The sequence below is a fragment of the Nothobranchius furzeri genome, chromosome 10 (genome assembly GCF_043380555.1).
Source record: "Nothobranchius furzeri strain GRZ-AD chromosome 10, NfurGRZ-RIMD1, whole genome shotgun sequence".
Lineage (NCBI taxonomy): Eukaryota > Metazoa > Chordata > Actinopteri > Cyprinodontiformes > Nothobranchiidae > Nothobranchius > Nothobranchius furzeri.
The window spans coordinates 50,150,123-50,175,487 of NC_091750.1; the positions used below are offsets into that span (position 1 = coordinate 50,150,123).

Sequence of the window (25,365 nt, forward strand, 5' to 3'; positions counted from 1 at the left end):
GGTTCGTTGGCAGATCAGAAGCGTGACTGAGAGTTCGGTTGCCCAGACGCGGAGAGACAGAGATAACCGGCGTGGTTATCTACTGAAGGTGTAGTTTGGAAGGTTGTGAGGGCTGGTAAGCCTGGAGACTCGATACAAAGTCTGGTGAGAACGATGACTGAGCAATGAATGAAACGCCGGCACTTCCTTAAGTAGTGTCGGCGTGATGACGTCAGTCGCCACGTTGGTGGCAGGAATGAATGGAATGCAGTCAGCTGGAGGAGTTCGTGACAGGACCCCCCCCCTCTAGGGACGGTACCCGAAGTCCCAGGACGGCGGGCCCAGAAGTCAGTTAGCAGGGTAGGGTCGACAAACGAGCTCGTGGGCTCCCAAGAGCGTTCCTCAGGCCCGTACCCCTCCCAGTCCACGAGGTACTGCCAACCTCGTCCCCGGCGGCGAGCGTCCAGAATCCTGCGGACCGTGTAGGTGCGATCCGCCTCAACACCGCGGGGCGGAGGCACCCGGACCGGCGGAGGGTGGAGAGGGGAGGAGATCACCGGCTTAAGCTGGGAGACGTGAAAGACCGGGTGGATCCGGAGAGTAGCCGGGAGGCGCAGACGGCAGGTGACTGGATTAATGACCTTGAGGACAGGGAACGGACCCAGGAAGCGAGGAGTGAGCTTCCGGGAGCCCGCCGGCATCCTCAGGTTAGCGGAGGAGAGCCACACCTGGTCGCCAGACCGGAAGACGGGGCCAGGCCGGTGGCGGCGGCGATGCTGACGGGCATACTCCGTGTTGGCCCGGGTGATGGCCGCACGGGCCCGGATCCAGGCGAGCTGACAGCGGCGGACCAGCGTCTGGGCAGCAGGGACCTCCACCTCGGGCACCTGATGGTCAAACAGAGGAGGCTGGTACCCGTAACAGGTCTCGAAGGGAGACAGACTCGTGGCAGAGGAGGTCTGGAGGTTGTGTGACAGCTCCGCCCACAGGAGAAAGCGGGGCCAGGTGGTTGGCTGGGACGAAGCGAAGCAGCGCAGGTAGCGTCCAAGCTGCTGGTTAGCTCTCTCTGTCTGACCGTTTGTCTGTGGATGGTACCCAGAGGACAGACTGGTGGAAGCACCGACCAGGCGACAGAACGCTTTCCAGAAGCGTGAGACGAACTGGGGTCCTCGGTCGGAAACCACGTCCTGAGGGAAACCATGGAGTCGCACCACCTGTTCCAGGAGCAGTGCGGCCGTCCTCTTGGCAGTGGGGAGGCCGGCCAGGGCCACTAAGTGCACGGCCTTGGAGAAACGGTCCGTGATAGTCAATATAGTGTCCAGGTGGTCGACCGCCGGCAGTCCCGTGACAAAGTCCAGCCCGATGTGTGACCACAGCCGCTTGGGCACAGGGAGAGGCTGCAACTCTCCAGCGCCGGGTCGGTTGGAGGACTTGGAGCGAGCACACACATCACATGCAGCTGTGAACTCGCGGATGTCCCTCCTCATGGACGGCCACCAGAGAGCCCGACGGAGGAACTGGAGGGTACGGGCTTGTCCTTGATGTCCTGCGAGCCACAAACAATGCCCCCACTTGAGCGCCTCTTGCCGGCAGGAGGCGGGAACGTAGAGACGGTTCGATGGGGTCTCCGGCGGCGCTGGATCGCCAGGAAGTGCCGCCTGTATGGACTGCTCCAACGGCCATTGGAGGGAGGCCAGGAAGCGTTGAGTCGGTAGAATGGTCCGAGGCTCCAGGGGGGCGGCATCTGGTGCAAAACGCCGAGAGAGAGCGTCCGCCTTGAGGTTCTTAGAGCCGGGCCGGTAGGCGATATGGAAGTGGTACGGCTCGAAAAAGAGGGCCCACCGAGCCTGACGAGGGTTGAGCTGGCGGGCAGTCTGTAGATGAATGAGATTCTGGTGGTCGGTCCAGATCAGAAAGGGATCGGTGGTCCCCAGGAGCCACTGCCTCCATTCCTCCAGCGCCCATTTTATTGCCAGCAGCTCTCTGTCGCCGACCCCGTAGTTCTGCTGTGTGGGGGAAAACTTCCGGGAGAAGTAGGCACATGGGTGGAGCTTAGAGTCTGGACCCCGTTGCGAGAGAACGGCCCCCGCTCCCACATCCGAGACGTCCACCTCCACGACGAAGGGCCGGGTCTGGTCCGGGTGGAGGAGGATGGGTTCTTTAGTGAAACGTCCGACCAGCTCATGGAAAGCACGGACAGCCTCTGGAGTAAGGCGAAAAGGGCGAGGCTGATTGGTGGTTTTGGTGAGTGAGGTCAGAGGCGCTGCGAGGGAACTGAAGTTGCGTATAAACCTCCGGTAAAAGTTCGAGAAACCCAGGAAGCTTTGCAGCTGCTTCAGGGTCGTGGGTAGAGGCCACTGAGCTACGGCCTGAACCTTCTGGGGGTCCATCTTCAGGCCCTGGGAGGAGATGGTAAAACCCAGGAAGGAGGTGGACTCCTGGTGAAACGCACACTTCTCCAGTTTGCAGTAAAGTTCATGGTCCAGGAGGCGGGACAGAACAGCTCGAACATGCCTGATGTGCTCTTCAGCAGTGCGAGAGTAGATGAGGATGTCATCTAGATACACAAAGACCCAGCGACCCAACATGTCTCTCAGCACATCTGTAATGAACCGCTGGAAGACGGCGGGGCTGTTGCAGAGTCCAAAAGGCATCACCAGATATTCATAGTGGCCAGTGGGCGTGATAAAAGCGGTCTTCCACTCCTCACCTTCCTTAATACGGATGAGGTTATAGGCGCTGCGCAGATCCAGTTTAGTAAACACAGCGGCTTGTGTGATGGCGTCCAGAGCGGTGCCCATGAGAGGGAGAGGGTGACGGTCCCGGATCGTTATTTTATTTAACCCTCGATAGTCTATGCAGGGCCGGAGATCCCCCTCCTTCTTCTTAACAAAGAAAAACCCCGCGGCCCCGGGGGATGTTGAGGGACGGATGAATCCCTTCTGCAGGGCATCAGTTATTTAATTGTCCATAGCCCGGGTTTCCGCCGGAGAGAGGGAGAACAGGCGACCCCGAGGGGGGGTGGTGCCGGGCTGGAGCCTGATCTCCAGGTCGTAGGGTCGGTGAGGAGGTAACCTGGTAGTGGGTTCTTTAGCGAAGACCTGAGTGAGGTCGTGGTAGTGAGGAGGGATGAGCGTCAGGTCTACGTCTGTGGGAGGGGCTGCTCCAGTCCGAGGTGCAGGGGAGTCCCGGTGGTTATGGCAACCCGTGCCCCAGGCCAGGACTTTACTGGTGGACCAGGAGATGTGAGGCTCATGGCGGCAGAACCAGGAATGACCCAGGATGAGAGGCGTAGCCAGAGCCTGGATGACCAGGAAGTGGAGGGTCTCCCGGTGTTGGTCAATAGTCATGTGGAGACCCTGAGTTCGGTGGGTGAGAGGGTACGGCATGATGGGCCGGCCGTCCACAGAGGTCACGGGAATGGGTCGGTTGAGGGCGGTGAGGGGTATCTTGAGCCGAGTAACCAGTCCGTGATCGATAGAACACTCCGCAGCCCCAGTGTCTAAAAGTGCCTCCAGTCTGGTCGGGCCTTGGTCCAGGTGGAGGGAGACCGGGAGAGTGGTTCGGTGTGGAGCCGGAAAAGTGGAGACTCCGGGCGGGACAGCTCCTACTCCGACCCGGAGGGACCTTTTCCCGGTCGTTTTGGGCACGTGCCACGGTGGTGACCCAAATCCCCACAGTAAGCGCATCTTCCCTCCTGGTAGCGCCGTGCCCGTTCCTCAGGGGGAAGATGTCCCAGCTGCATCGGCTCCTCCGTCGGTTGGTGAGCCGGCCGGCGGGGTGACGTCCTGGTGTGTACGGGGGCTGACATGGTGCTCGGCCGGTTTAGGATGCAGCGGTCCAGTTGGAGAGCCAGATCCACTGCCAGGTCCAGGGAGGTTGGGACCTTGTGCCCGATCATGCCCTCCCGGATTCTCGGTGACAGTCCCTCCAGGTAAACGGCCTTTAGGGCGGCGTCATCCCACCTCAACCGAGCTGCTGTCGTCCGGAAGCGAGAGGTGTACTGAGCCGCCGTCTGGGAGCCCTGGCGGAGCTGAAGCAGCCGAGTCTCGTCCGAGACCTCGCTGCTGGGGTGCACAAAAGTCTTTTTCATCTCCTTTACAAAAGTCTCATAGTCATTGCAGGCAGGAGATTTCTGATTGTAAAGAGCCGCCGCCCATTCACCGGCTCGACCTGTCAGCAGTGAGGTCAGCAGGGCGACGCGAGAGCAGGATGTGGGGTAGCGTGCTGGCTGGCACTCAAAAGTCATGGCCAGGGTCGCCAACATGCCCTCCGGGGACCCCCTGGTTCCGTCCCACTTATCTGGAAGGCTGAGGCGTGGTTCCATTCTGTCAGGAACAGCTGCGGTCTGACGTTGCAGAGCGGTGGTCAGCTGGAGTACTAGATCGGTGAGTGACTCTATCTTGGTGGCTTGGCGATCAGCTATGGCACGGAGCTGGTTCATTTCTGCCGTATGCTGATCCAAGGTTGCGCGCTGTTGAGCCACTTCGGCACACAGACGCGCGAACTCCGCTGGGTCAATTCGTGGCTCAGTCATCCTGTCAGGTTCGTTGGCAGATCAGAAGCGTGACTGAGAGTTCGGTTGCCCAGACGCGGAGAGACGGAGATAACCAGCGTGGTTATCTCCTGAAGGTGTAGTTTGGAAGGTTTTGAGGGCTGGTAAGCCTGGAGACTCGATACAAATTCTGGTGAGAACGATGACTGAGCAATGAATGAAACGCCGGCACTTCCTTAAGTAGTGTCGGCGTGATGACGTCAGTCGCCACGTTGGTGGCAGGAATGAATGGAATGCAGTCAGCTGGAGGAGTTCGTGACAGAATGAACTACTCTCTTAATTGTCTTTATTTATAGACAGCACATAACACTTAAGGATAAAACTTTAAGTTAGAAGCTGAAGTATAGTTATTGTACAGTAGCTGCACGCAGGTAACGATAAGCTACAATTTACGCAAAAGCTGATTAGTCGAGTAATCGCCAAAAAAATGTGATTAGTTAGGAAAATATCGAGATAATTGTTTGTAGCAGCCCTAGATCCATTAAACAAATACATTTCTTAACTCTCTAGAGTCCAGTTCTAAAACGCTTCCTGATTTTAGGTGCGTTTGGTATAAAACACGGATCGGCATTGGTCTATATGGAGTCATTTCAGTGCATGATTTTTTTCAGTGACTCGCTGCATTAGCTCTCCTGTTGGATCAGAAAAAAACTAGTCAGTTTTTGTTCTGCAGTGCGTCAGTGAGCCACGGCCTCCCATGACCTCGTCACCCATTCAATATTCTTTCTTCCTGAAACACTCCTGGTGGGTCCTAACCCCTGCAGATTGGGAACATCCTACAAGAGCTATCGTTATGGAGACGCAGTGATCCAGATATGACATCATGATTTGGCTCCTGTCAAAATCACTTAATTCCACATGCCTCTGTATTTTTTTTTCTAACACATCAACTTCAAGGACTGAAACTTTACTTCCCATCTCATTTATTCTGCCAGCTGCAAGGTGTCACGGTAGCCCAGTGTTTTTCACCTTACCTGAAACTGGTTATGGCTGGTCTGTGTGCACTGGCAGTACAACTAAACCGAGAGTGCGGAAAATGAAATTTTCAGACTTAAAACTCATTCTTTGGATGTGAATATCCATTTGAATGGAGCATTACATTCTCAAAGGTGCTCAAAGACCAACGTTTGTTTGTCAGAAACACAAAAATGAGAGAAAATTCATAATGAGAAAGTGGATCCAGAAATTCATCTCACCAGCAAGACTACGGTAGCATAAAAAGGAAACAGCCATTTATTATATTCTCTATTGATTCTGCGGATAACTTAGTCATTGTTATGTTCCTGATTACAAAGTGGTTTCAGATACTAACAAAAACCTATTACAGCAGTAATCCTAGTCACATTTACATCTGTCTGTTTTTTTCTCTTTTCCTTTATTTCAGGTTGCTAATAAAAAATGGAAACAACATTGACTCTCCTCCTATATACGACTCCTATGAGGTGGAGTACTTACCAAATGAAGGAGTGCTCAGTACCGACCGCTACCTGTTTGTAGAGTTCACCACGGACGGGTCGGTGACGTCCACCGGTGCAGCCATCAGATATGAAGGCAGGCAGATTGTGCATTTGGCTAAAAACTTCCTGAATGTCTTTTAGGACTAATTCTATTTACTCTGTGTCAATAGCCTTTGCAAAAGGGATGTGCTACGAACCCTTTGTGAAGTACGGCAACTTCAGCAGCAGCGACGCCACCTACAACTTGGGGGCGGTAGTGGAATTTTCCTGCGACCCTGGCTACACGCTGGAACAAGGTTCTGTAGTGATTGAGTGTGTGGATTCACAAAACCCACAGTGGAATGAGACGGAGCCGGCCTGCAGAGGTAAGTCAACAGATTTCACCCGCCTAAGAAACCGTGGCTTTAAATACATGAGCTTCCAGTGAAGACGTTAGTCAAATATGACTGACCGAAGCACCCAAGGCTTTGTCTGCTTGATCATTTAAAGTCTTTTGTTCAAATATTAAATACCACCAGCAGTTAACTATATCTTCCTAAGCTGCTTTCCTCTGATTCGTGATACTTTTTCCCTCTAAAAATTAGTAGCAATGAATTACTTTGATTTATGTGCTTGCAGGGCAGATTTTAGAAGTGCTCAAGATGAAAGGCACACAATAGCCGCCCCGAGTTGAAAGCTGCATAGTGCAAAGACTATGCACGATATTAATAACAGCCTGCAAAAGCTTTTCCTCCCTATCGCCCTCTTGCCATATACACAGATGTAGCACGCTGACCTTACTCAGCTCCTTTAATGCCTGCGTGGCCGCTCTGTCACAGGGTGAAATTGAAAGGCTTTCTTGTAATGCTAGATGTGGGAAAATTTAATTTTTGCTCTTGAGGGTCATGGTCACCAAACGGCTCATTGTTAGTGTTCGGTCCAACAGGGTTCCAGTTTGCACATTCTATTTCACCAGTCCTTTAAACTTCACAGTCCACTGGATTGAGTCAAAAATAGTTGCTGTGTCAACATGTCTCAGTGTAAAGCGTAGGAGTTTTTCTGTATCTGTGCGTGTGTTCCAGTTTGCTTTTCACTGTTAACCTGTGTTATCTGGTTTGCAGCGGTGTGCAGTGGAGAGATCACAGACTCCGCCGGTGTGGTGCTGTCTCCTTATTGGCCCGAGGCCTACGACAAGGGGCAGGACTGCATCTGGGGTATCCATGTGGAAGAGGACAAAAGGATCATGCTTGACATCCAAGTGTAAGAGTCTATAAAAGGGTCTGAGCTAGAAATCACACAAGGGATGTCAGGAAGTTAGGCGTGAGGTCAGACGGAGCTGACAATGGATGTGAGTCCAGTCTCTTTGCTTTTGTTTGTTAACCTGTCTCTTGCTACCAGACATGTATCCACAAAGAAACAGTGTTTCTGTGGCAGCAGTTGTTAATTAGATTTTTTTTTTTTTTAGATCCTCCTACATTAAGAATTCTGTACCGCTTCCAGCTCACTCTCTGACCAGATTAGCCAGTAAGCCTCCCCGCTCTCACTTCCCTGGTGTCTGCCTCCGAGTTGGCTTTGAAATGAATATGCTCTGGCAGTGAACTACTCTGAGCCACTTATCCAGTCTACCCAACTGTAATTCACCACACATGTACAGATGTCAAAACAGACGCACGCAGTTTTCACCTTCACTTATCACTTTTACATGAATGCACATTTCACACACACACACACACACACACACACACACACACACACACACACACACACACACACACACACACACACACACACACACACACACACACACACACACACTCACACACAAAAACACCTGCATCTTCATTTCTGCAGCCGTTAATAGTCTCAGAAGAAGGAAAAGTTTTCACATCAGCTTGATCTAAAAACCAATAAGACTCTAGTTAGTGCATTCAGATCTGCATCTCATCTTGTTATCCTACATTGATTCATCACTTTACCTCAAATGAGTGATTCCCACCATCCATCCTATAGTTAGCTCAGAACAATACAGCTTAAGTGATTTGTGTTATTGCCCGAAGCCTTTGCGCGGAGAGGTTAAAATTAAACTAGTGGGAATAGCGCCTGAGGTTTTGCCAAACAGAAGGCACTTGGGTCATTTGTACATGCAGGCATGTGCTTCCCTCATGTTGGGTATTTCCCATAAATCTCCCCTGGACAGGCTGCAGTTAACTTTTAATTATGACATCAGGTCTGGAGTTAGTGGACGCATTTCAAACCTCTTCACCTACGAAACAAATCAAATCACCGTCATCGCTGCAATTCTCTTCGACATAATGAGTCGCAGCTGATCTGAAACGCATTAGTTGAATGATTTTGAGTCAAAAACAAGTGAACGTGTCATCAGTTTGAGGATGGCACACCAAGTTGGTGCTTCTGGCAACGCTGGGCCCCTTTAGCTGTACATTGTGTGTTCTTTCATTCGTTTTCATTAAAAAACAAAATGCAACATTTACCTCAAGTTTTAAGAACAAATAAACCATTTTGGTTATTTAAGTCGTTTTTATTTCCACATTTATTGTTTTACCATTTTAGAACAGTTTAATTTGCTTCTCGCTGTCCCATTGAAAGCATCCACAAAAATAGTTATGGCATTTATTTATTAAAACGGTGAGCAGCAGAAACAAATATATTATTTTAATTATGATTTGTTTATTTACTTATTAGTTGTATATTCAATTCTTGTGTTTTACTTCATATCTCCATTAAAAGGGGTGAATGGATGGCATGTGTGAATACGGATGAGATTTATTGGTGACACTTTACAAAAACTGTCCCTTTATTACTGTTACTTTGTGCATTATTAAGCATTAATAAACCCTATCCTTATTAAATAAAGTATCAACAACTGCTTAACCATTTTATGTAATACATTACATAACCCTAACACCCCCCATGGTTGTTGTCCTAACCATAGTGAGACTTAATAGTAGGAATAACAATAACGTTGTTTATTAATGCTTAATAATGCACTAAGTAACATTCATAAAGGAACCCTTATTGTTAAGTGTTATTGATTTATTTAAGTGAGGGAGGTCTTCCCTGGCAGGGGCTACTGGGGTGGCCAGCAATTTTCCATGGCGGGCCTTGGCCACCTCTTGGGTGCGCCACTGCATATTGTCACATGAAAATGAACTGTTTGTTAATTTGTGGCATCTTTGCTCTCATAATGATAATTACATTAAAAAATGTTTCAAAATGATGTCCCCCCCCCCCCCCCCCTCTCTTAAGTGTTTAAAAAACACTTCGGGTCAAATTTATAGCAAGGGAGAGATTGTTGAGTCAGTGAAGCTCTGATGGTGATTCAGGTGACACTTCAGTTTAATAATTCATTAGTTTATTCCTGGATGCACTGAACGCTTCATCAACAATGGCCGAAAAATTATGGATTTCTAATCTGAGCAGCAGTTTGTTTGCCTTCACACCTCCCTCTCTGTAACATAACTGGGTGTTACCGGGCTTGGCGAGTGTAATTGAAACTGATAACATCAAAAATACACATTTTTACATCAGTCTCAGGATTTGTTCTTAGCATTTGTGAATTTGTGGATTATTTTTCTGCACATGCTCAGATGATAAGATGTGTCACTGTAGCTTCATGCACATAACATTATCTCTTACAGCAGCTGAGATATGAGCCGTCCTTCTGAATGATCCACAGGAATAAAAGAATGAGCGGATACAGGGTTTTATGTGACCCTGCATCCCTCGCTGTTCTTTAGATGGAGATTAAGAGTCTGTGATTAATGTCGGATGCTGGCAGCCTAGCAGTGCATCGTGGGTAAAAGAAAAGATCAGAGGGGATTTTTCTCTGTGCAGAAGTAAACAAGGTTGGTTCTAGGTAATCTGATTTTCATTCAGAGATCTCTTTTTAAATTGCACCACCCTAAAGTTTGTTTTAATCCGAGCCACGCGAGGATGCTCACTGTAAATTAATAGTGTTGCGGCTGGGTTTGGTTTATCTCAAAGTTGGTCAGGCGTGGCCGTCTCGGCAGCTGAAGCAGCTAGCCTGCCGAGCCCTGCGGTCCCTGACCATTACCTTTGTGTCCGGTCTGTTTAGCTGGAGAAAAGCATTCCTAAAGGCCTTGGTCAACGTGTAATTTGTGTCTAAGTGTGTTTGCGTGCAAAAGGCTCTTGTGGATAAGAGCTGTCTCATTATGAGGGTGGGAACACACTTTTCCACATTAATGAGAATGTTTTCTGTGTTATCATTCATCAATGTGCCTGTGCTGGCAATTACAGAGGAGCAGTGTGCATAATGAGGACTGATTAATTAATTTAGGCCAAACAGGAGGGCTGGTTCTTTGCTAATTAGCATGGAGCGTAGCTAGAGCAAGAGCCAGAAACAAGAGGTTACAGCTGATATCCCCACCTGTGGAACAAGTAGGTGAATGGTGCACATGCGGATTAGCATTCGGAGTGAACTGTATATGTTTCAGAGTACTACACAGTAATTGGTGTTTGTTTACTGACCAGTAAGGTGGATTATTTGCTATTAGGTTTATAGAGTCCTCTAGTGGAGATTAATGGAAGTACATGTGATTTTGTCCTGCAGATGTTTAGATTTCATTTCAAACTATTAGAATAAATCACAATAGTAGATGCTATTTCTATTCTGCTTGAGCTACTAGAGATTAGCTGGGGCTTTTTTAAACTTGTCAGGTCGGTGAAGGAGACAAATGCCTAGAGGCTTGAGGGGGAAAAAAACCCTGTCCTCCCCTCATTCCTTCAGCTGGATCTAGCTGGTGAGTTTAGTATTCAGTTGAGTTCACGTAAATCCTGCAGGTTTCTCTCCGAGTTGAAACTTTGAAAACACTGAAAACACGTTTAATTAAACAAAATCTCTAACTAAAGAGCGCTTTTGTTTTATGGATGTTTGCTTCAGTTTTTTGATGTTTTTATCACCAAAATGCAAAAGATGGAACGTAATGATTTTGTCTTCCGTGTGCATTCACTAGAAAATATAAACCAGGTGAGATTTGAATGACTCTTTTTTAGGATAGAATCATTGGAAGTGCATCTGATTCATTTTTGGGGTCAGCCCAGTTCAAATTGGCTGCCACTGCTGTTCGACATTAGCAAACATAATAAAGGCTATAGCTTGGTCAATTTTAACTGACACTGAGCTGAGATTTGGTGAAGCACCCAGTCCCATACACACATATACTGGTTGCAGGAAATATTTGCATTAAAGGGATACTAATCAGTTTTAGCTTGCTTTTAGCACCCCTTAGTGTCCGTTAGTTAAAGCGAAAGTAATACTCTCTGTTCATTTGTCTATTAAACACCTTAGTATATCGCCTGAAAGGTCTCCCCAGCTTTCCTTAGTGTCTACAGGAGTGATTCATCACTCAACGAACATATCAGCTGTGTGTATGTTCTAAAACATGCAGGAAATGTGCTAGATGCAGACTGTAGCACCAAGCATGTCAGCTCCATAAGTCCAACAGGGACGGGATCAGCAACTCTGAAGTTGCAAGTGCGTTTAACAGGCCATAGAGTGTGGTGCGGTGAGTGACATTTCATTCAGCTTGTAAAGGGTTATTTTAGCACACGTTAGATCAATAAAATGATTTAAACTATGAAAGATTTGCTTAATATGCCTTTAACCTGCTCAGCCCTTTGCATTTAGATTTGATCCAGCCTACCTGTTCGTATAATGTCTAATGAAGCATCGTGGGGATTTTAATGACATTTCCATCGTGTTGCTGATTTACTACTGATTCCATTTTTGAGTCAGTACATTTAAAGATGGCCGCTACAGCTTCTCCCAGACAATCTTCACCGGCACAATGATGGTTCTGTCAGTCAGTGACATCCCCATCACTCATTCAAAGAGATACACAAAAGACCTTCTCAGAGGCCTAATGGTAGAGTGTCTTCCCTGGGTCGGGGAGATCGGGGTTCAAATCCTGGTCGGGTCATACCAAGACTTTAAAAATGGAAGCCAATGCCTCCCTGCTTGACACTCAACTTTACAGGGTTCGATTGGGGGGGGGGTTAAACCACCAAATGGTTTCTGAGAGCAGCCACATCTGCAGCTCGCCACTACCCATGAGGATGGGTCAAATGTGGAGATGAATTTTACCATTGTGTGGTGACTAATGGGACCTTAACTTTAAACATCTTAGGTTAAGCCCTGTCTGTAATCAAAATATCTCAACTACTGGATGGATTTGTTGAAATACACAAAAAATAATTGATTGCATGCACATATGGGGCTGATTAACCTTTTGGAGTCAACTTCATTTATAAACAGACCTTTGGAAACACCAATAGTGGTTTATTTAAAACATATTGATATTGTAATTCTATTAAAAGTTAACATAGTTGTAGGTGTGAGAATTTTACAAGACATGTTCCATGTGCTCACAAAATCCCACATAAGATGGATTTAGTGTCAAACTTTTTCTTGAAAAGCACCAATCACTTTCTTCAATGAATGCTGGGTCTTTTATTTCTTTTAGCTTTGCCATTATAAACATTATTATCATCATTATTATTATTATTATTATTATTATTATTATTATTATTATTATTATTATTGCGACTGATTAGCTGCAAATCCTGAGCCTCATCAAAGAGCAGCTGTCAGTGCTGAAGTACTCCAGCAGTATTCTGAAAAATGTTAATGTTATTCTAAAATAAAATAAAAAGATGAACAGACATGAAATGAATGGAATGAAAAAAAAAAAACAACTGCCAACTTATTTGCTGATTTTGCATCTCTGGGTGTAAATGACTGCTTTAACTGTTGAGAAGAATCCAAATGAGTTGGTATTTGAAAGGCTTTTTTACATGGTTGCTACACAGAAGAAACTGTTATAGTTGTGAAATGAAAGCACCTGCGATGAGGGTTTCTTTGTGGCCTTCCCGTGGTTTTATTTGATGCACACAGTTGAATTTAAATTATTCTTAACTAAAGTAGATGAGGGAACTATTTTGTATTTGTTTTTGTGTCATCTGTGCCACAGGCTCCCAACTTTAAACCCATTACCCTTTTTGTCCACTGGGCGTGAAGATGTGGCGAAATGGCCACAAAACGCACTACACAACAATTAACCACACTTACAGTGGTCAGGTTCCTTTCCACATTTTGGATGTGTCCCAGATGGGAAGAGATGCTATCGTTACCTTAAGTTTTTATTTTTGTCGCACCACGATTCCATATTACATAAAACTCCAGTCTTTAGGTAGGAAATCAAACACAAAAGCAGTGTAAAACATCTGGAAACTTTCAAAATAAAAGTCATGTCCAGATGAACATATGTCATTTCCTGTGAAACCCCGTAGTTGATGTAAACTGTGATCGAGTTGTTTTCCAGGCGCACATGGTATACGTCATTTGATTTACTGTGATTGGCTAAAGACAAAATATGGTACCCAGTGCCAGCCGGGCACTAGCTTGCGTGTCCTCCAATCAGCTCAATATATTCTACCAGATAGCCCTCCCTCTTTCAGACGGTTTCTGCTGCAGTCTCGACACGGGGCTACACATAGAGACCTGGCTACTGCCGGGTTACAAACCCGATATGTTTTATTAGAACTAGGAGTGGGACTCGATAAAAAAACGTAATCTAATTAATTGGAGGCTTTGTAATTAATTAATCTTAATTAATTGTTCATGAAAAATTTGCAACCAAACTATTTATTTTTATTTTTAAATTATGAGGCAGAGAATCAAACGTTAGACACGGATATTATTTTGTAAACTTGAGCTCTCAATTTCTGAAAAGAACAATGCTTTTTAATTATTAAACGGTCACTGTGTTATACAAAACAAAACCCCAATCAGCTAAAATTCATAATTGCAAATAGAAAACACCTATAAGGGTTCCTGAGCCTTTAAATCAGCGGTTCTCAATAGGTGGGCCGCGGGCCATGTCCGGCCCACGGGCCCCCTCAGACCGGGAGGTGTAGGAACGGCAGCCGTGTGCATGCACTACGCTGTTGTATTGCAGGCTGGTGTAATGAACTGCCACTGCATGTAAACATTAGCCCCTTTAGCTCCGATCAGCTGACAACCGCTTTGACACACTTTGCGGCTGAATTAACGTACGTAACGCACAGTCACTCGTCTCATAAAAATATATTAAACCGACAGAATTGTTTAGAAAATTATAATAAAATTTTAGGAGCGTTACTCTTGCTTAAAGACACACTGTTTGACTGTCTAGAGTCATGAGAACACAGAGCATTCTCCTAGCAGTTCGTCTACTTTCATAAACTACTGCTCAAAGCAAAACATTGTTCTGTCTGATGATGTTACTGCTGCACAAATGTTACTAAATTAAGAATTTAGCTTACCTTGACTTTAAAAATCTCTCGGTGCACAGATCCATAAAACAAGCGCTGCATGTGAGCAGCAGCAGTGAGATCAGGGAGGATCTCTTAAAAGTGTCCATGTAACAGACTCTGTAGTTTTCAGGAATTTTTTTTACAAGTTAAACCAAGAGACCAATGCGTTTTCCCAAACGCTGCATCAGTCCAAGCAGGCAAACAACGGTTCCGCCTTTTTGAATTTAGAGCTGTGATGCGTAATTTATTTTTTACGCAACCTTTTTTCTAACTTAACGTGTTAAAGTCCCCCCCCCCCCCCCCCCCAATTAGAACATGACGAGACATTGTAGGAACGTGAATATTTATAATGTTGGAACAATAACATAATGGTGTCATAAAATGATATTGCTATAATATTATTTTTGCATGGGTGTCAGCTCTTCGTCTCCTTACTCCAGGGCCATTGTGAGCCCCAACAAAGTTTCATACGCTTTATAGAGGCTCAATAAACAGTTTCCAAAGTCTTTCTTGGACAGCTTGAAAGTGCGATCTGAGTGTCAAGATCCTGATTGAGGAAAACAAAACTGCAAACCAGCTCACCAGTGGACGCTCCAAGTTTTACTTTATGCAGTCATCTTGCAGAACAATAACTTTTTAATCCTGCATTCAAAGTAAATCTCTGTTATTGAATTGTATTTGCAAACATCTTGTTTTAGTTCTTATTGGTTTCATCGGCCAAACTTTAAGCACAACCTGTGATTACTGCACACCATGAAGTGCAATAACTATGAGAACATTTTTGTTTAGTTTTATGTTGGCATTATAACAAATCCTTATGCAATTCAAAGTGAATGAATTTCTATGAGCTGAAAATACCAAAGAAATCAGGGAATCAGGGAAGCCTGGGATCATATTTTGTCTGAGTAAAACATCTAATGTTTGAAGTTCTGAGTTAATTCTGAAAGCATGTGCATGGAGTGTTTTAGTGCCTCAGAACTGAATCAACAGCTATTGATCACCACAACTGGTAGGAAGTACAAATCGTACTTGTCGAACAAATTAGAAGGATTACTTTGTTGCAGTCGAGTGAAAGCTGCTGCCATAAATAATCGTTTCTGCCAGAAATAAAAAAATGTGTCAAAAGACCAGATTCATTTTGTTGGAATGGGCAATACATTTCCATTTTCATCATTTAATCAATTTCTCCACCTCAGATCCACCTTCTGGCTGCTGATGATCAATCAGGAAAGCAAGAAAAACAAGAAGTGGGAAACTTGAAATTCAGCTCGACTGATTGAGTTTCCCGTTTGTTGTGAGCCTCTTTAAAACTGTTCTGGCTCAACCGTTTTCTGTGCATTATAATGAGGCACAGCAATCCCTCAAAACACTTTTTTGCGGGGTGATGATGAAGAGAAGTGCATGTTGAAATGTGCGTCTGCTTCTTAACATTTGATGCTAACAATGTCCAGTTTCTGCACACATGCACACAGGAACAGGCAACTCCCTGATGCAACTTCATTCACATTTTGTGCAAAATCTCTCGCTGCAGATGTATTTCCTCCTTGAATTAAAGAAGACATTGTTATTTATTGTGAAGGTTTGCTGTCCACGAACTGATCTGAAGTGCCTGGTGATGTTAGATTTTTTGCAAAGAGTCCTGTTTTCAGCCTTCATAAAAAAATCTAATTTAAATTTGGTAAATTTCACACACCCAATACCAATTTAATAAGTGATTATACTGAAATATGCAGCCAATCGCCACCTTTTTGTTACTGGTCAATACATTCAGACCTGGTTTCCTGTTATTTTAATAAAAGCTTGGAACTAAAACTTCCATAGGTTTTCTCTTTTCTTCTCATTTTCCATCCCGTGTGTGTGAGTAAATGTCAAACCTGCTGTTGTTTATTAAATGAACAAGAACATAGGACGAAAAGGTTAATATATTCTTAAGTTAATCAAGAGGCCAAAATTCTGAAAGTCTAGGGAATTTGTACTAGAATGCAAAAAACTCACAGCATGGTTTAGATCTATCTCTCTGTCTGTCTGTCTATCTATCTATCTATCTATCTATCTATCTATCTATCTATCTATCTATCTATCTATCTATCTATCTATCATCTATCTATCTATCTATCTATCTATCTATCTATCTATCTATCTATCTATCTATCTATCTATCTATCTATCTATCTATCTTCTATCTATCTATCTATCTATCTATCTATCTATCTATCTATCTATCTATCATCTATCTATCTATCTATCTATCTATCTATCTATCTATCTATCATCTATTTATCATCTATTTATCTATCATCTATATATCTATCATCTATTTATCATCTATTTATCTATCTATCATCTATCTATGTATCTATGTATCTATGTATGTATGTATTTAATTATTTAATAATAATAATAATAATAATAATAATAATAATAATAATAATAATAAATTATTATTATTATGTAATTTGAGTTCTCACAAGAAAAGCAAGTTGTTAGTTCTGCCACAAACATTCATTATAGTCCGGTACATCCATATATGCACATTTGCATCTATTCATGAAGGAAATTAGGGCTGGGAGGCTATGAATTATTTAGTGTTTACTTCACATCACTTCCATCCAGTATACACAGAAATCAAATGAATGCTGACATTGCCTTAATTCATCAGCTTTTGCTTTCACCAGCTCAATGGTACCGCTTAACATTGTGGTCTCTGTTTGAAATTCTCAGGAACTACACAATGTCATTACTTATGTGTGTATTTTACCGTCTTTATGTTTTTGTTTCAGGCTCAATCTGGGTAAGAACGACCAGTTGACCTTTTATGATGGTGATGACCTGACAGCCAACATCCTGGGTCAGTACAGCGGCACTCGGCCACACTTCAAGCTCTACACCTCCATGGCTGATGTGACCATCCAGTTTCAGTCGGATCCTGCCACCAACATCTACGGCTACAACAATGGATTTGTGGTTCACTTCTTCGGTGAGTCTACTGCCTCTTTCATTTTTCATTGTGGTACTCTAAATTAGCTAAATAAGCAAAATTTGCAGGAGGCGCTATGCTATGAAAACAAAATTCATTCCATGTATAGAAACATCTGTGCAGCACCTTCTCAAAGAAATGTTTAGGTTTGACATTGCTAGTTGCAAAGTGGGTCATTATTATGAGTACAAAGCTTTTTTTGCAATGTTTTAGAACAGCATTTCAACCCTAATGAGCAGATCAACTTTTGTCTTGGTTGCTATTATTCTCCAAATTGTGACGAAGGATTCACACTACTACAGCCTGCATTAAACATCTGTCTCTAACTGAGTCAGATGTTCCAGGAGAGAGACAGCTGCAGCAAAACGGAGAACAAAATCAAGCTAAATTCTACATTTCTCTCACTTCAAAGCTTGCAAACTGTGCCGTTTATTTTAGTTACCAAAATTGTCAAACTAGTGACCAACAGCTAGCCTGGCAAGCCAGACTGGCCATGCTCCATTGACGGCTCTCGGTTGTGGGGCGGGTTCTACCGTTGTCTTTCAAATGTCCGCATTCCACTGGACAATGAATGTGACATACTCTTGTTTCACTCTGTTGCATCATCCCACCCACCAGGCATATAGAGTTCCCTGGTTGGCCCACAAATCGGATAAAGCTCTGTGATTTGTTCACTAAGCAGATAGAGCACTATGATTGGCCCACCATTATGGACCAATCACAGCTCTTTATGTGTTTGAAACCCCTCTAGAGAGCTGTGATTGGCTAGCCAGAGTCCTGGTAGGAGCTGCGGAGGTTCCAATGGAGCGTGCCTAGACCAAACTTTGCAAAGCAAGAATTTGGTCTAGTTCACTAGGCTAACCAACAGCAGCAGCTCTGTACAATCCAGACCTACGGTCCCCTTAGCCTTCTTTCGCCACCAGGGGGCACCACAGCTCTTACAGCACCAATGCATTTGACAAAACTGAGTAAAATCAATTCCTTCTTCTCTCTTCCTGTGCTTCTGATTTAGCCCAGATGCACAGAATTAGATGATAAAAGTCAAAGAAAAACAATAACAACAAACAGCTGATTCAACCCAGTGCTTTTTAGGTACTAGACATTTGTGCAGCCCTCAAGAAGGCAGATATTGACAGGTGCCGAGCAACATGCTGTGTTCCTTCCAGCTCACATCACAAACCTCTGTTTACATTTTCTTTATTTTTCCCTTTTCCTGTTGAGACCACAAAAAACTCAACAGCCACATCGATTCTCTGCAGAAGGTGTTACATATTAATGTTTGGCTTTCCTCGAGGCTCTCTAACACACCTTTCCCCTTAAAATAAAGTGTTTTCTTTGTTCTGCTCCCAAGTCTTGATTTCTAATTTTTATTTCTCTCCCATGAACGTGATGCACATAATAATGAACAGAGGTGCCAAGGAATGACACATGCCCGGAACTGCCGGAGATCCCCAACGGGTGGAAGAGCACATCCCACCCCGACCTGATCCATGGCACCGTGGTCACCTACCAGTGCTACCCCGGGTTCACGCTGGTGGGCTCTGAAATCCTCATGTGCCAGTGGGATCTCACTTGGAGCGGTGACGTGCCAAGATGTGATGAAGGTGAGAGGGGGGTTTGAAAAACATCTGACACCTCTGTCTGGTTATAAAAGTTGGGTGGAAACCAAAAAATTCTAAAGCAAAAGTTCGGAGAACACAACTTTTGGTATGTAAAGGCTCATTTATGTGCGGAAACTAGGAAAATGTTCAAGTTTTAATGAGGATTCTTTACCGTCTCATCACAGATTTATACTAAACTATCCATGAAAACATTTTTAATGAAATAAAAGTAATTAAAAGAGCAAGATGTAAGAATTCTTCAGTGAAAGGATCACAGAACAGTCTAATGTCTCGATCATGTTGGAAGGAAGGTTACATTTAAATGGCTCAGTTTTTCTCATTTTAAAAAACAAAACAAAAACGTAGTTATTGTTTACAACCAGTGAGCCCGTGAAATTACAGAATCTATGCTAAGCGAACGCTACAGTGCCAGCAGGCTAAAAGCTTCTTTTAATGAGTTGTTCAGAACTTCAACAGCAAGATGGCAAAAAACCACACTTCCTCTACGTCCAACGACAGAGGCATTTTACCGTAATGAGTGTTGTAAGTACTCCCTTCCGAAAACCACCTAAGAGTGCTAACACCAGATATGAAAATGTATTTATCAACTTACTGTCTATGACTCGTTTTTGCTGGTCATCTACAGTAGAACCAGTTTTGTTTATAAAAACAGGCTGCAGTGCCCACATTTGACCACACGAGGTGCACATTTAAATAAGAGAACAATCAACTTACGAAGTTTTTACTTAATGTTTTAGTCATTATTCATTAGGTTTGTCTACTGTCTTGACCTTTTTATAATATCTGAGGGACCTTTTAACATTTTCAGGCTATTTTATTTGGAACAACAGTCACATATTCATTTTAGTACAGAAATCTGTCACGAACCGTTTGAAATGCTTAAAATGCTGGTTTTGATGACAGTTTTGTGATAAATGTAAATACTTAGCAGAACTAGCAACATCATGAGCACCTTAATACAAACTTAGGGAAATAAAATGTAAATCAAATAAAACGCATGTAATCAATCAGTACCACAAAACTAAGGCTAATTGAATGCTTTAAATTTTAACCCTTAGATGCAAAAACGACCCCACAGGTTGTTATTCTTCAAAATCTTTAAAATGAAAATTTGTTATATATTCATATTCCAGGTAAAAAAAACATGTTTGTTACATGGAGCCATTTGCATTTTAATTTATTTTTTCATTACTTTTAAAAACTGACCCTACTTTTCCACAAGTGGGGTCAAAAATAATCCCAAGCATTTTCTATGGATTATTTTATGAACATTTAATTCTTAGCAAATCTGATTGTTCCACTTACACATCTGATGCATGTAAGCAGAGGTGTGACCAAGTCACTGCTTTGTCAGTCACAAGTGAGTCACTAGTCTTTCCAGTCAAACCTCAAGTCAAGTCCAAGTCAAAGACAATCAAGTCCAAGTTGAGTCCAAAGTTAATGATGTGTAAGTCCAAGTCAAGCCCAAGTCCTTAACTTTGAATTTTCAAGTCATAATCAACTCATCTGTCCAACTTCAATTTAATGACAATAAAAATAAATAAATTCCAGAATTAAAGCTTCTTAAAGCTTCATTTATTTGCTCAAACAAGCAAAAAGTGCAACTGAAATTTAGCAGAACAAGATCAAACCCAGAACCAAGAATGATTTATGATTTTTGTCCATGTCGTGCCACTTTTGTGCTAAAATATCAAATATGCTCAAGTCATCATCAAGTCAACAGATGCAAGTCGATTCAAGTCGCAAGTCATTGGCGTTCAAGTCGTAAGTCTTTATAGATTTTATCAAGTCAATTCAGAAGTCATTAAAACAGTGACTCGAGTCTGACTCGAATCCACAACTCTGCATGTAAGTATTATCTCCATTTTTAACAGATTGTAATTTGTGATCAGATTAGCCTCCTTTGTTGTTAGCTAACAGCATTGTGTTTAGGTAGGTAACACTGTATTGTATTAGCAAACAGTAGCTAACAATGCACCACAGCAATGTGGCAGATGAAAACAACCCAAAGAAAAACACAGAAGTGATTCTCTTCTACAACCAAAATAGACACTATGGACCAGGTGGTTGGCAACTACGCCTGCAAAAGCCAGGCATAAGGGGGGCCCATGGTCCTTGGTACAACATGATTGATGCTTATCCGGTTTTTGGGGGCTTCACACCCTGAATTTTACATAGACATCACCGATGGATGATGACACTTCCTCACAGAGCTCTCAAAGGAGCTTGTGACACCTCACATGAAAAGTTGACTGGAAGGTATCCTAACCCTACCAACCTACATCAGTGAAGCAATGGGAAGGTGTGAAGTGACAAAAACTTCTGCAATCCGGCCACAGGAAAGAAGAACACAGGGCCAGCAGAAGAGAAAGAGGTGCCAGTTGTGTTAAAGACACAAAGATCTCAACGCCACTGATTGATGATGGAAATGCAGTACCCCTGTCTGCAGTGGTCACAGCCAGGTGCGAGTAGTTTGTGGCAGCTCCACACAGTCAGAGGAGATGAGATGTTTGTGCGTGTACATACGTGTGGACAGTGTTATAATCTCCGGACCTGCTGGATGTTCTCTGTTCGTCCTCCTGACAAACACTTTTTGAAACCCGATTGATTGATCTGCTGGTAAAATGTGAATCGTAAGAAAAAAAATGTATCAGTCAGAGGACTCCAAAGAGTTTTACACTACATTTTATCATCCATTCACACACTGATGGTGAAGAACTACATCGTAGCCACCGCTGCCCTGGGGCACTCTGACAAAGGCGAGGATGCTGAGCACAGGCGCCACCGGTCCCTCCAACCACCAGCAGGCAAGGTGGGTTAGCACACTAACCTTCCAATTACTGAACAGCCTGCTCTACCGGTGGTGATACAAAAACTGTAATTTCTTAAAATTAATGAAAACAAAAGAAATGCAAATGGCCTCATGCCACAAACATGTTTTATGAGGAATACATGGAATATGAACACATTACAACTCTTCATGTAAAAGATTTTGAAGACTAAAATCCAGTTTGTTGCAAAAGCGCATTGATTTTTATTTGGGTCATTTTAACCCCACTTGTGGAACAGTGTGTGTGTGTGTTAGTAAGTTGTGCACCCAAGGGTTAAACAAATGAATAAAACACGCATCCATGAACTTATTTATCATCATCTAAGCACCTTAAGAAAAACGTGTCAAACTTTATAGCTTTTATTGAAGGAGATGGTGTTTTTTTTTCAGCATCACAGAAAAAGTCATCATAAAAATCTATAGAAAATAACAGAATTATAGGGCTACACCAGATATTGCGTTTGAAGTTAATCTTTTAGATTTATTTTAAGATAGAATATTTGTATTTTCAAAGACATTTAACACCTGTTATGTTCACTCTTTACATGCATTTTCAGAAAAGTTTAACTTAGACCAGAAAATTTCAATAAAACAATAATCTAGAAATAAAAGGTCAAATTAAATAGAAATTGACTTTTCTGAAATCTCTGAAGAAAATTTTGTTCAGACTGAAGCATTTATGAGCATAGATGGTTTCTTGCACATAAACTTTAGCAGTAAAACTCTCTTTTTTTTGGTTTTGGTTGTTTTACTCTACTAAACTTTCATCATTATCTTTTGTCTTTTTAAAATCCACCAGTTTTGACGTGTCGAGATCCTGGGAACGTGGAGCACAGCCGTAAAGTGATGACAGGCAGCCGCTTCGCCGTCGGAGCCACGGTCCAGTTCATCTGTAACAAAGGCTACATCCTTTCTGGATCCAGCGTCCTCACCTGTTACAACCGAGATTCAGCCGTTCCTAAATGGAGCGACAGGCTGCCCAAATGTATTGGTCAGTCACAAATCCGTTTTTTAATTCCTTGTTTGATCAAATCAAACAAAAACAAAAATGAACCTTCTTGCCCCTCAGCTGAGAAGTACGAGCCGTGCAGAAACCCTGGAGCAGTCTCCACCAGCGTGCAGAGCTCTGAAAAGGCCTTTTACCAAGCAGGAGAGACTCTCACCTTCTCCTGCAGCTCTGGGTACGAGCTGCAGGGCGGCGCCACCATCTACTGCGTCCCTGGACACCCTTCACAGTGGAACAGCACTCCTCCTGCCTGCAGAGGTTAAACAACCATCTGTTACATCTTACTTTTGAGAGTTTTGAGCTGTGTGTTTATCGAGGTCTGTCTTTGCAGCAGCTTCAGCACAGTATGTAAGTGAACGACAGCTCGATGGTAAGGCTTTAAAATCAGGACAGCAACAACTATTTATTTTTATTTTTGAAAATTGCTCAGAAGTCATGGTTTTTTTCCATTTTGTCTTCTTCAGATGTCAATATGGATTATAGCATGGAGGGAACCAATATTACTCTTGCAGTTTTCATTCCTACTGCCATCATTTTGGTGGTTGTTTTAGGGATTTACGTCTACTTTGCAAAGTAAGTAACAAATAAATGTTATTCTATTCATTTGTAGTTAAAAACAAAAGCTTCAAAGGCTGTTTTTTCTTTCTTTGTTCAGATTTCAAGGGAAGTCTGTCCGAATGCCCGCGTCCTCACCTCCGTATGACAACATGATGGAAGAGTCGGCTTTTGACAACCCGATATACGAAAGTGGAGTAAGTACAGATGTTCTGAGCATGCGGGATGTCGACTCACAAAACACCAGCGTGTTGTCGTGATCCACCTCCCATCTGCCTGTCGACCCAGTCATCTCATGTTCCACCAGCAGAGGGCGCCATCCTTCTCATCCTCCATCACTCATCACCAGTAGGAGTGGATATTCTTAAATTATAACAGATGGACATTTTTCTTCACCTTTATCTTATGTTAGAGGTCGTTTAGTTTTTTCATTCATCGTCTCTGAGTGAAACGTTTGACATTGTGACCATTTATGCTTTATTTTGTCATTTACTTTTTATTTAACCTTTCAAACGAGTTATTGTGTTTTATGTGATGTTTTTTGTCTTTTATGCTTCTCACTGATTGAATGGCTAACCATGGCATAAATGAAGTATTGTTTCTTTTTTATTATTATTGTGTCTCTCTGCTTCTTCAGCACTGGCAGACTCGTTGTCGATACTAAACTCTGTCAGTATTTCCACTTTGGCTTTCCTGCAGGACAACTGAAAGGTAAGAAATGTCCTTCATGCATGCTCACTGTCCTAAAGTCCAGCTTTTTGGACATTTTTTGGAACGTTTTTGTTCTAATCTGATTTCAGATGGATTAGATTATAATTTTTATTTATTTATTTATTTATTTATTTATTTATTTATTTATTTTTATTTTGAATTTTCAATAGATGGAAGCAATTAGATTTTCTAGTTGTGGGAATGCTTCTTTCACACTTTTTCATTTTCGAGTACAACATACAAATCATCATTTTTTCTTTTATTTAGATTATTCAGTTAAATTTTGATTTAAATAATATTTTAAAGTAATATTTCATTTTTCAGAGCTAATAAAAAACAAAGTATTTGATGTTCACCTGTTTAAAATGCATTTTTACTCTCATGAAACTGTAATTAATGAGCCGTCTGTTATTTCCAGGACAAATGAAACAGATTAAGGAGTGTCCATTTAAAGACCTTAAAGCAAGAACTGTTCCAGCTTTGCCTTGTGGGACTTTCTGCACTGCTCATGTTTATCTCCAAACTGCTTTTATTTTTATTTCTGTTCCCATTTTGATTTCCTGTTCTGTTTGTATTCATGTAAATAAGTCTCTCTCTTTTCTGCACAGTCAACGCTGTGAATCTGTGTAACACCAAGGTGATATTTTTATAAAGAAAGCTGTTGATGACCATTGGTGGTTGTATGTTTTTGAGTACTTCTCGATGGCCCATAATAAGCAGCCAGTATTTAGAAAAGACAGGAGGATTTTATTTTGAAGGATTTTATCTGATTGTTTTCATTTTGAACACTTGATTAAATCTCTTATTCAAAAGTCTTTGCAAAGTTTGTCTTCTTTGTGTGTGTGTGTGTGTGTGTGTGTGTGTGTGTGTGTGTGTGTGTGTGTGTGTGTGTGTGTGTGTGTGTGTGTGTGTGTGTGTGTGTGTGTGTGTGTGTGTGTGTGTGTGTGTGTGTGATTGCTATATTGTAAATAAACTGCCCGTCACAACAGACTGTAACCCGATGAATCAAATGTGAAAATGTTTGTCAAACAGAATCTTTTGGTCAACTATTATTTTCCACTTCCTGGCCTGACACAACACTACATCTTAAGTTCATCTTTATCCACTATATATGATCTTTTTGTGCTATTTATCACAGGTTGGGTAAGTGTGGCTCCAACAACATGAAGCTTCTCTGATTTTTAGGGACCCATCAGTTAATTTTCTGGCTTTAATTATAAAATCTGCCTCAAATGACGCCTCTGTTCCAGAGCACGATTCCACTCTGGCCGTGAGACAACGTTAAATAAAACCGTAGACATCACCATCGCTGGATTTGATGTATCATCACCTGATGCTGAGTCAGGCACCAAATAGCTGA

At 43.0% G+C, this 25,365-nt stretch overlaps 1 protein-coding gene across 3 annotated transcripts in view; it reads left to right on the plus strand.

The window, feature by feature from the left end:
• The window catches only part of LOC107386594 (seizure protein 6 homolog), a 140,820-nt gene extending 116,000 nt beyond the window's left edge, over window positions 1–24,820 (plus strand). The window contains exons 7-18 of one of the 3 annotated variants that reach the window (XM_015961102.3): window positions 5,919–6,085; window positions 6,162–6,356; window positions 7,092–7,230; window positions 17,085–17,281; window positions 18,691–18,885; window positions 22,533–22,724; window positions 22,803–22,997; window positions 23,071–23,109; window positions 23,204–23,312; window positions 23,395–23,491; window positions 23,932–24,005; window positions 24,424–24,820. In XM_015961102.3, the coding sequence (XP_015816588.3) occupies window positions 5,919–6,085; window positions 6,162–6,356; window positions 7,092–7,230; window positions 17,085–17,281; window positions 18,691–18,885; window positions 22,533–22,724; window positions 22,803–22,997; window positions 23,071–23,109; window positions 23,204–23,312; window positions 23,395–23,491; window positions 23,932–23,958 (1,552 nt within the window). In that variant the 3' untranslated portion in view covers window positions 23,959–24,005; window positions 24,424–24,820. Of the gene's footprint in view, window positions 1–5,918; window positions 6,086–6,161; window positions 6,357–7,091; window positions 7,231–17,084; window positions 17,282–18,690; window positions 18,886–22,532; window positions 22,725–22,802; window positions 22,998–23,070; window positions 23,110–23,203; window positions 23,313–23,394; window positions 24,007–24,423 lie in introns of those variants that run through there. The other 2 variants (XM_070555733.1, XM_070555734.1) reach the window with 2 other exon arrangements.
• The last annotated feature ends 545 nt before the right edge of the window (window positions 24,821–25,365 follow it).